The 12,377-nt window shown below is 35.3% G+C and overlaps 1 protein-coding gene across 1 annotated transcript; it reads left to right on the top strand.

Moving 5' to 3' along the window:
- The first annotated feature begins 5,585 nt into the window (after positions 1–5,585).
- LOC104265777 lies at positions 5,586–8,189 on the top strand. The gene is made up of 4 exons (XM_009860533.3): positions 5,586–6,440; positions 6,654–6,763; positions 7,277–7,502; positions 8,003–8,189. Exons 1-4 carry the CDS (start codon positions 6,420–6,422, stop codon positions 8,051–8,053), a joined length of 408 nt encoding a protein of 135 aa, XP_009858835.1. The 5' UTR covers positions 5,586–6,419; the 3' UTR covers positions 8,054–8,189.
- Positions 8,190–12,377: the final 4,188 nt, after the last annotated feature.

Raw genomic sequence — 12,377 nt, 5'->3', positions numbered from 1 at the left:
AATTGTACTCCGTCAGTCTGAAAGCGAGTCCAGGATTGTGTCCAAATCTGCTAACCCAAGCTCCTGAAATATAATCAATATGAAAAACTAATGTCGCTCGTATACAATAGGCTTAAAATTATTGGCCCAATCAGGTACTATGGCGCCTCGCTGCATATAACCTCACCCACATAGATCATAGAAGAATGCTACAAAGTTTCTATCTGTTCGATTGAAACGGTGACACTCGAAACAGGAGATAAAGAGAGATGTAATTAGAAACGCAATGGTGGCGAATACAGTCGCTTTCACGTGATCGTACGCTTCGTAGCTACATACATACTGCTTTTGTGCTAATGCGTTGTAAACAGTTCCATTGCATATCATTATATTTTTAACTGGGTGCAAATGCGTGTAACACGCATACACCGTGTATATTAAAATTATGTCCGTAATTATTAGTACATAACAACGAATACGGTACTTTGGGTTTTTGGCTTCGTTATTTATTGCATCTTTGAGTTTCGATTTTTGAAAACGGTCCATTTTATGGTTAAGATCACCAATAGCAGAAATGATATACTGGATTCGGGGAACCTTGAGCCACCATTTTTCTACAAGCAAATGCAGCGCGATAAAACAGCCCATCCAAAGACCAAGTTTCCCGCTAGACCAGTGCAGGTTAGTTTTGCAAATGCTGTTGACAAAGTCGACTTCGACGGACGTTATACTGACTGTTTCATTAACTGTTGCATTTTTAAAGCATCTGACTTCGTCATATTTAACAGCCGCAAGTATATAACCGAGTAACCCAACCAAGCATGTGTTCAATAAACCTCTTATGAGCTCCCACCAAGGCAGAAACTTACTGTTCGCTAGCCGCTGATTGAATATGTGGAAGACGTTTTCTACGTTCATTATTCCGTTGCCGACAATTTAACCAGCAAAAAGGTACTTATACAAATCAGCATCTAATAGCCAAACTTTAACCTGAGAAGGCTTTGTTTGTTGACTTAAAATGTTGACACCTATTGTAGATATAGTATGGGATTACATATACTTGCTGTGTACAGCTCTTTTGTAGTGGGCTGAAATGTATTGTGTATTCTTTTTTGAATCTCTCACGTTACGAAGTTATGGCGCAACGTAATGTCTAGTTTATATTACATGATCTGGTTTCAACACATTTAAAACTTTAGTAGAATGTTTAACACCTATTGTCGAAAAAGTAGTATTAATATTAATAATCTGTTTCGTGGGAAAATATTTAAAAGATCATCGAACAATATAAACGCCACTTTATGCGTCTGTGACGTAACAATGATTGCAATTCCAGAACATTTTCTATAAATTTAAAGCGCTAATTTTTTTCCCGCCGTCGATGCTTACTTGTGATGGTAAGAAGTCGCCTGTGCTTATTGACTTAAAACCAAAATAGTAGTAGCAGGTTGTAGAATATAGCGAATCACATTATAGGACGAGACTTAAAAAAACTTAAAAAGGTTATATTCTAAATTTAGGCTTTATAGTTTGTTCAGTATAGTATGCTATTTGGTATTGGATATAACGGAGACGTATGCGGTTAAATACCAAGGGTGAGTGTTTATATTTAAAAAAAAGATAATATATGTACTTTTGCATTTCTTCAGTAGGTTTTACAACGCCTTTTACTATATTTTACCCAAGCTAAATTACCACTATACATGCAATTGTTAAGTCTATATATACAGCAAGGTTCTCATTACACATTTAGCTCCTTTTTTGTACAGATGTTGTAGAAGTAGGAAAGCAAGTTGTTCAGAAGAAAGTACGTTGAATTTTTTGTCGTTTGTTAAACGTGCGTGATTAGTTAATTATCCTTGTGCGCGTCCTTTCTTTTTCGTTCTCTTTCGGTTGCATACCCCTGAAATGTTATTCATTCAATGTTGATAACGGAAGTAAGTTTTTTTTTATAAGTTTAAAGTAAGAAATTAACTTCAAACTTACGGTTTGTAGTAGAGTTGGGAAATTTTTCAGAGTTTGTTTATTTCTCTCTTCAAGCTCCTGAAACACAATTGAATCAATGATTAAACTTTTTTGGTATCAGATCATTTTAATTTACGAATCCTTATATTATCTCCTTCTTTTTATCAGTATATTTTATTAAAAATACTTTATTAATTCAAAAAAACAAAGAATATAAATTTTTACCTCTATCTTTTCGGAGTTTGCATAGAAAAACAAGAGAAAACTTCTGTAATCGAAGTATGGCAACATCTCGCAAATAACTGTTATGTTCATAGAAGTCGCTAAGAAACCCAAGAATGCAATCACGTTTTGGATCAGGTTATTGTATGCCTCATATGTACAGGTGTAAATTTGTTTTGTGTTGTTTCCAGTGTGTTTGAATGTGACCTTATAACCTGATGATGCTCCGTCACGTTCCATGATGAGAATCCAAACCAATATATGCACAAGGACCAAGTTTAAACATATTAATACAACACAGCGTATAAAGTAAACGGACTTTGTTCTTCCCAGCTTTGGCTCCCCCAAGTGGATGCGCCGAACATCGGTCGACCCATTAATTACTCCAAGTGAGGATATAGCATTATTTACTCTGGGAAGGGCAAGCCACCATTTTTCAGCCACTATATGTAAAACTAGAATACCGCTCATCCAAAGGCCAAGATGCTTACAATACCACGGCAGTTGCGCTCGGCAAAGATTGGCTAGATACTTAGGATTCTCCGGTGCTGTAAAATCATGTCCTGTCGAGTGTTCAGACCTGATTGGGCATGCGAATTTATTGTAGTCAACGTTGTAGATGGTATACGCGGTCAAAATAAACATTAATGTCAGCAGGCACGATCTCAAACTTTCCCACCAAGGCAATAACTTCTTTCTCGCCAGATGTTGGTCGAAGGGTTGTAAAATATATTTTACATCCATTTTCTGTTTTGCAAGTACAAACAAACAACTGCATGGAATTTAGAACAAAAACCTGTCAGCTTATACGTGCTTTGGTAGTAAACAAATAATATTCAAGGAATTGTAAAACCGTATCCTCACGACTCCCAACTTTTGTACATCAGTAGCGAGTCAACCTATCCGATATGCTTTCACTGCTCAAAATAATCTCAAATAAAATTGTATGTTTGATTCTACCGCAGTTGTATATGCAGTTATCAGGTTTCATGTTGTTGGTTGTGTATCTATATGACCCCATTAACCTCCTGTTCCATTTTATAAATATAACTACAATACATGCAATGTTACACTGTGATATTCAATATTATATTACATGTATTCACTTCATATTGTCCCTTGAAATACTTTTATCTTGAATTACACTTTTAGGATCTCTCTTGTATAACAGCAGTCTGCTTTACAAGGAACGTGTTTTTAAATATTCAGCACATCAACACCCCATAACAGAGCAGGCCTAATCGCACTTTAATAAAGAAAGAATCTAAATAATATACTATTAATGGTGTTGTAAGGTAAAAATATATTTAAAATTACTTTGACCAATAGAAACGCAAAGTTACAGGTTAACCTGTGTGACGTCATAATAATTTAGACGTTATTTTTTCGCCGTGGTCTATGCCTTGCCGTCAGACCTCCCCATAAGAATAGAAACGATGCTAAAAACGATAATCCAAAATCTTGAATCTCTATCATTGTGAACATAATTTGTTACGTCACAAATGTTGAACTTCCGTCACAATTAGCCTGCTATTCAATCTGTGGAGCTGATTGGTCAGATATCTCACGTGACGGACGCCTCGCACCAGCTGATTATCCCCGCCTTAATTGCTCCGTGCATAAAACGCCTCTTCTACAAAGCAAGTTACCACGCTCCAGTTTTAGATGCAGTTGGTTCCACACCAGGTTACAAGTTGGAAGGTTTCAGGCAAATTTCATGCAAGACTTAAGTTAAGTAGTTTTTTATTACATTAGTATAATAATATGTCATACTATTTACTACAACACGTGTTATAGCTTCATACTACTATACAGTAATATGCTTGCATTACATTATATAAAATATCATTATGCTATAAGTTTTTTGCTTTGCGTTCATTACGTTATTATAGTTCAAGTTCAAATTGTTCTTTATCACATTCTGCTTCAGGAATCGCGACAGTTCTTTTTTTCGTTACTTGTGACGTCACGCGCACTATCTCGGTTGACAATCGCTGCTTTTTGTTACGTCACAATTCTACACTACCGTTTGCTACCGGTCGCGTTACTGTTTTTTACTAGTTTCGAATCCACGTTAAGTTTCAGGTATTTTCCCGATCGTGATAAGTTTAGCCTATAATTAGACTAAAAGGTTTTTAATGGCAGGAAGTTTCCATAGTTTACATTTCCATTATTTTGCCATATGTTTGCTTAATATATCTTCAGGCTGCGTCAAATTGCTATGTTACAATAAATGCGTGGGCGTAAGATTTGAATTTATTTTCCCCGGGTGTGTTTAACGTGGAAAGTTTATGGACGTTTTCGTGGGGTAAGATGGAACATATTTAGCACATATTATTCAAATATCCTGATCGTGTTTAAACAATTTACAACGGTTTATGTGAGTCGTGAGATACGGTTTTATAATTTTTTAAATGTTCTTTGCTAACCATCCAATGGGACGAGAAAATAGAATGAAAAGGTGTCCCATATTCCCCACTCCACTATATTGTATATTCGGCACTATATGGATGTAATATTTATTTTGTTTCAAATTGTGGCAATTTTCATGTAAATGTGTTACTTTCCCAAGCAAGAATTTATAAGGGGAATCCAATATGGCAAATACCTTTATTAAAAAGACATTTCATATTATTGAACAGTGGCGCCACTGTTGCGTCAAAACCTTAATTTCACTATAGGGGTTTATAACAGGAAACATAGAACCACTTTTGGTAAATAGGACATGCTATATTGAACCGTGTGCTAAAAAATGTAATAAAACAGTGGCAACTTGTTATATTTTTTAGGATTTTTTGTAAAAATGATGCTTTTTTTACCGAGGGTTTATAAAAGAAATACCAAAACTGATTTTTATGGGTACATATGACAAATTTTGGTAAACATTAAAACTAAACCATTGAAACAGTGCCGAAAGATATATTTCCAGCGCACAAGTTTTACGTGCTCAACTTTTATGTTTCTACTCGGTGGCTTAGCTGAGTTGCTCTATGACGTGTGTGCACTATATCTTCTGTACAGAATTTCTCCTCTGACAAGTTGTAAAACGCCATCCGGTCATCGGATCGCCGTTTTATTTGCACTTTACCTACAGTCATGCTGTAGGAACGTTAAAACTTAAAGAATTTCACTTTTGTGTGTTATTTTAAGACGGACATTATTAAACGCAAAGTTAAAACTCGGCATGACATTGCTTGTTTATAACGACTCTATTGGGACACCGGCATTCTGGTCAACTATTTTGTATATAAGTGCCTTTTCATTATATTTTCTTGTTCCATTTGGTAGTAAACAACGAACATTAAAATAATTATAAAACCGTTTTCTCACGGCTCCCATAGACTGTTATTAATTGTTTAAAACCCATCAAGATATTTGGATATTATGTGCTAAAGGTGTCCCGTCTTTCCCCACCCTACTATATTATCGTTTAGAGCTAAATTTTAATCCCACATTTTGAAAAAAACGATTGATTATTATTGTTTTTTTATTCACAAGGGTTTATACTTATATGCAAAATTCCTACTTACTACTGTGCAAACGTTTACGTTATACTGTCATAAAGTTTTGTTGCCTATGCGTATGGTATAATATGGTACGATAAATATCTAACATAATACCCCATATTTTCTAATCATATTTTAAACAATTAACAACGCTCTTATTGGGTCGTGAGAAATACATATAGTTCTCTAAAAATCTTTTCTTACTACCAAATGGGGCGAATAAAGAAAATGAAAAGATGGTTCATCTGCTCAAACCTAATTTTACATCGAACTTTCCGCTGCTTAATATATGTTTGTATTGATGCGTGGGCGGTTTACGGAAAGTTTCTAGTAGATGGCGACCGAAAACGAACCAGAAGGTTGTTAATTAACATCAAATACCTTTCTTAAACCGAAAAGCTTATTAAATTCAAAGAAGGGAAACTGTAGGCAAATCCGTACGTTCGCAACTGAAGTCCTTCCCCTTGCTTTTACCGGTTGTTAAAATTTAATATATTTGGCTAGTAATCCATATTCAATGTGGCCGAGTTGCTTGTGTACCGAAGTACAGTTTAGGGACTGCTGAGTATTGTGTAGTTTCAGAGTATTTTACCTCAGAAAAAGGTACCTTATAGTTTAGATAATGGGTCTTCCCAGATTTTTTTTCATTTTTTTCCAGATTTTTTTCTATATAAGCTCACAAAATGAAGTTTGCATTATACCAACTTATTTGTGTTCATTCGAAACGGGTGTTTATCAAGATAAAACATGAAGATAATCTCACTTATTGTAAGTAGTTGTACTTTTAACGTTTTCGAATCGTGAATTTACTATTACCAACACTCTTTTTTTAGAGTCTTAGGCATATACCTCGTGATATAATTCTGTAAAATTTTATGTTTACAACCAAATGAAACGATAAAAGAGAATGAAAACCTGTACTATCTTAACCCAGCCTATATACTATATATTCTTTATTGCTGAAGTCGTTATATTTTTAAGGCTATTCTCGTGTGCGCCATTTTGATTTGCCCTGAAAAGGCAGAAGCGGTTCATAGCCATGGTATCTCAGAATGGCTTCGGCAAAGTGAACAGGATAATGTGACTGGCAGGTATAGTACTGTGGTGCAAGATGAATACCATTAGCACATAATATTCCATAATTCCTAATCGTGTCCTTAACAATTAATAACGCCTTTTTAGAGTCGTGAAGATACGGTTTTATATTTTTTAACTGTTTTTTTTTGTTTACTACCAAATAGGACGAGAAAATAAAATGAAAACATGTAGGCCTACTGTCTTATTCCAACCAACTACAAATCGTTTTAGCGGTAGCTTATTTTTATGGCGTAGAAATAAATAACGATATAGTGTTTTAATTTTTGTTTAAATTTTTAAAACTAGTTTTATGAATTTTGTTATTTTGTATAATTTGTTTTTTTTTATATTATGAATACAAGATTACATTGTTACTTTATTGTTACTTTGAGGCTGTTGGCCAACTAATTCCTATATACATTTGCTGTAGAACCTTACCCATATAGAATCGAATGCATATAGAATAGAATATATTGAGAGTATAATGTACAAATAGAATGAAATGCCTTATTAGTTTGTACCTACAGGTTTATAAGCGAAAACTGCAGTCTTCTACGTAAGAGGCGAAAAGTGTCAATAACTTGGGAAGTAGCGACCCTACAATGCGTAAACTCTGATCGAGCTATGTACTCTACCGTTATATGCGGATATTGCTTGTTTCGTGGGTTTCCATCTGGGCATAGGACCCCCGCTAAGCCACGAACACGAACAGAGAGATTTTATTCGACCCGTTTTAACTCGAACGGTTTTCAGGTACATTATTCTATAAACTAGCCGCCATTTTGTGGCATCGAAAATATTGTGTTTTATTTTACGTCGGCGAGGTTCTGCCGCGTGGCACGCCATTGGGTATGAAATTTAGGCCTGAAATTAGTTTATTTTATTGTGCATAGTGACTATCCTGTTCTAGTCTTGGATGGGGTCCTGCACAATGGCACTCTATAGTTAAGATTTCGGCTAGAATTGTCCCATCGCCCCAAAACCAAGTGTGATAAATATATTTTTAAAATATACTCTATATAATAGTTAAGATTTCGGCTAGAATTTTGCCCATTGCCCCAAAACCATAAGTGTGATAAATACATTTCAAAATATCGAGCTGTGTGTATAGTACGTACTGTGTATATACCCAATGCTGTATGCCATACAATATATCATACAATTTTTCGATTTTATAGCTATTTTATCTCTATAAAAGTTTTACAGCTATATTTTCGATTTTGGTGATATAATTAAGCTTTGTAATATTTCAGATGTTCAGGTCCTATTCTATGAACGTTCCAACCGAATGCTTCTGTCCTTAATCTTGGCTGTACGGGACCTCCTTTTAACAAGACACATTTTCATTCTATTTTCTCATCTCATTTGGTAGTAGACAAAGAACATTCAAAGAATTATAAAATCGTATGGTCACCACTCCCATAGATTGTTGTTAATTGTTACAAAAACGATCAGGTTCTTCTGACTTTGAAATTTGAAAACTATCTGTAATCATTGTGTACTGTTTACCAGCCTTATAAAACGTAGCATCCTATATATTATTCTTTGATTTTATATTTTAAACGCCGATTTGTGTTGTAGTATTTGTATTACTTTTGATAGAGCATAATAAAATGTCATTTTGTGGCAAAACACTCTATTGATATAGCAAAGCATAAACTGTATTGGTGTTTAAAGCGGGAAGTTGTTTAAGGTGTTTGCACCAATCTTTCACCGTATCCCAAATTTCCTAAATATACTAAAGGAGGGTATGCTTAGAAAAACAGGTTTTCATTCTCTTTTCTTATCCCAATTTGGTAGTATACATAGAATATTAACAAAATTATATAACAGTATAGACACGCAACTTTAAAACAGGGTTGTTAATTGTTCAAATAGACGTTTTGAAATATTGGACATTATGTGCTAACGGCATCCATCCCACCCTACAATACTATGCGCTGTAATTACAAACCGCTATAATTCATGGTATAAGTCGCAAGCTTGATTACAGTGCGCAAGTTTAAACAGCTGTTCTGTCTACGCTTTGCTTGTGTTTCCGTTAATGTTTACAACGCGTAAGGGCTTATGGCACGCTAAGCCAAAGATTTATCCGCTTCGAATTACAAAACAGCATATCTTGGTACGGAAAACTGCTGCAGTCGTGTTTTGGACTTAGCCCAACACACAGACTACGCCTATGCTGAAACTAGAGTTTTGGACTAGATCGGAGACTGGTTAGGCAAGAATACACCGATGTATAAGCTTACAAAACTGCAGTCTTTATGTTTCCTCAAACTTTTACAAAGCAGCATTTAGCATTGTATAGACTATAAACAACTGTTGCAGTCGTGTTTCGACTTCTTCGAAATCGCAAAATATTTAGGCAAGTATAAACTGGTGCATAAGCTTACAAAAGTACAGTGTTTATATTTTCTAGACTGCTGTGTATACATATATTCAAAACGTATGATAACTCAGATCCGTTTATAGTTATAGCCAGAAGTCAGGACGCTTGTGCTTCTAAGCTAGTTGTTTATAAACGAAAGGATACCGTTCAAAATCAAGTATGCTATTTTATGACCGTGTTTTAAGCGCCTATGTTAGTTTGTTGGGGTGCCACCAAATACGTCATGTTTGCGCCCATCTTAAAGTAACGACTCCGTAGCGCTATAGGTCAACAATTCAGTTTATCGGCGGACAGACCAGCGACATCAAGCTACGGACAAACGCAAGGACAGCAACAGTATAAGAGAGATTCTACTGCTTTCGAAACGAAAATAGGAGGGCTTTTATATAGCGTGAAACTTGTGCGCCTGTAACACAAAACAACGAAGAGATATTTTACACAAGAATGGCAGGCTGTTATATCACTTCCTTATAGTGGTGGGAAAACGCTATGTCGATCAATTATAGACACAGTTACACTAGATGTTTTATAGTTACGCAACACGACTGTTTAATATTCAATTATTATGCATTCAGTTAAATTGTGGGGAAGACGGTACACATTTTCATTTTATTTTCTCGTCCCATTTGGTAGTAAACAAAGAACATTCAAATAACTATAAAACCGTATTCTCACGACTCCAGTAGACCGTTGTTGGTTGTTTAAAACACGATCAGGATACTTGAATATAATGTGGTAAAGCTGTCCCACCTTCCTCGTTGTACTATATTATATCTATGCTTGAAGCACAATCAACCTATAAAAGTTCGTATAGTTGCGTTTAACAGTTCATCTGTAATTTATTTTGCAAGGTATTTGATGTGTAGGCATATTCCGCAGTCGGAACAGCAGTGTTTTAATTACTGTTATGAGGATTATAACACAACATAATTTCTATTTACATTTTTGAAAACGATAGCAAAGATCATGTTATTTATAGAATGCAGTGAAGGGAATCAAAAGCAAAACAACAGTTGTTAAAACACGATAGGATTAAAAGTTGGAGAAGAACGTCAGTTAATAAGTGTAACTGTTGCATATAAAGGCATTACGCTGACGTAGACTATATGATATATAAATATATACTGTATTATAGCCAATAAGAAACTTCAATACAGTAATGTAAATATTGCAAAGTTTATTGCCTACAGTTGGAGCAAAGTCTATTTACACAGTGCATTGAAACTAAAAGCAACGGTAAGCACAATGAACGCTATAAATCATTTACAGTCTCATACCATTGCTGAGGTCCGGCCAATCTTGAGCACCGAAAATTAATTTGCTTGTTTTTGTTTTGCATCGCAGGGGTAAGATTTAGGTACTAGGTGTTAAATAAAAATTGAAGATACAATTGTTTTAACAATAGTAACAGCTTTAATTGAGTGCGTTTTCTTTGACTTGTTGATTTTGACAACCGATATTAATTTGCTTGTTTTGATGTTACATTTCAGGAGTAAGATTTAGGTACCAGGTGTTAAATACAGAATGAAGATACAAAATTTCTTAACAATAGTAACAGCTTCGATTGAGTGCGTGTTTTTTGCTGGTATAATTTATGGATGGCCGTCTCTGGAGTTCGTTTTAATAAAAGAAGGATATTTTTCATACTTATGTAACGGGACGAGCAAAAACTCGACGCTTTATACCACGACTGGGAATAAGACGCTATCATGTCCTGCTAGTAATTCGAAACTGAACTTGGTTTTTACTATTGGGACTTCTACAATGATGATACTACTACCTGTTGGAGGTTATATATTCGACCGTTTTGGGACTTGGGTGCATCGTACTGGCGCCACCTGTATGCTCACTGTAGGTGTAGCTGTGATGGCTATAGCTACACCTGACACCGCTGAGTTATTGTTTATTGGTGTAACTCTAATTGGAATCGGCGGGTTGAATCTTTTAATCAGTAATATTAAAGTCGCGGCTTTATGCCCGTCTTTTCGGGCGTCGTTTGTTACACTATACAATGGCTCGTACGATTCTGGTGCAATTATGTTCTTTATATTCAAAACTCTGCATGATTCTGGGTTATACAAACTAAAGGATATTCTGATTGTGTATTGCTTCTGTACTTTGTACTGTTGGGTGACCACTTACACACTGCGACCGAAGAAATGGTTTTCTGAAACTGAAGATCAACCGAAATATGGTATTTTTCAATGGGGTTCAAAATGCGGAAAGGAAAAGGACGATTCTAAAGAAACGGATCGCATATTAGGACAGGATAATGAAGATAATACGACGGAATTACCAAACTCGGACGTTGAAAATGAGCTAGACAACCGCAGCTTGAAAGAATGCATTTGTACTAATATGTTTTTGACTACACAGATATTTATGAGTCTGTTAAATCTCATTGTCGTATATTTCCTTGGGAGCTACGAGACCTGGCTAAAAAGTTTTGTCAAGCCAAATGAAGTTAGCACACTTACAAGCATCCTTGGGGTCTTACTGTTACTCGGCATCGTAGTAGCGCCTTTAAACGGCTTAACCACAGACTTAGTTATGAAGTTATGTCTAAAAATTGGCTACAATCGTTATAAATCAACGTGGCTTGGGCTTTTTACGGCTACAACAATTTCCACACTTTTTGGAGTTTTGTTTACATTGTGTCTTGCTCTACACCAAGTGTATCCTGCATTTTTCTTCTTTATTTTAATGCGTTCGTTTCTTTATGCAAGTAACACTGCGGTAATTGCAATCGCGTTTCCAGCCAGACACTTCGGCACGCTTTTGGGCATTTCTATGATGATAGCCGGTATAACTGCACTCGGACAATTCGGCATTTTTTTTCTCGCCGTTAAATATGACCCCCATTTTAGTACCATAAATTACATTATGATAGGAGTAGCGGGTTTAACAATAGTGCATCCGTTAGACGTTTTAAGTCAAGTGTTTAAGATAGCATAGACCATTATACAGTTATTTTTGTTGTATTCGTTATTATTAACTTATTTTTTAGTTACTTAAATAGATTTTTATTTTACCGCAGTTATACATTTGTCTTATCTTCGTTTAAAACTCCTTTTGTTTCCTTTGATAAAAATGTGCAATATATACAGTATTAAATATTATTTTAAAATCTGTTTTATATACTTTATTAAGTACAGTGTAGCAAAAAAGGAAATAATGCAGTAGGTTGGGGTAAGATGGTCCATGTTTTCAAACATTTTCCGTCCCATTTGGTAGTGAAC

This window comes from Ciona intestinalis, chromosome 6 (genome assembly GCF_000224145.3).
Source record: "Ciona intestinalis chromosome 6, KH, whole genome shotgun sequence".
In the NCBI taxonomy this organism is placed as follows: domain Eukaryota; kingdom Metazoa; phylum Chordata; class Ascidiacea; order Phlebobranchia; family Cionidae; genus Ciona; species Ciona intestinalis.
The sequence above is the reverse complement of the archived record's forward strand: the minus strand, read 5'-3'. Positions and strand labels throughout refer to the sequence as shown.

Coding starts and splice junctions, on each gene's coding strand:
- LOC104265777 (XM_009860533.3), top strand. CDS start 6,420: ATGAAGATAATCTCACTTATT. Junction 6,441..6,653: donor TGAAGATAATCTCACTTATT/GTAAGTAGTTGT, acceptor TATATTTTTAAG/GCTATTCTCGTGTGCGCCAT. Junction 7,503..8,002: donor TTAACTCGAACGGTTTTCAG/GTACATTATTCT, acceptor GTAATATTTCAG/ATGTTCAGGTCCTATTCTAT.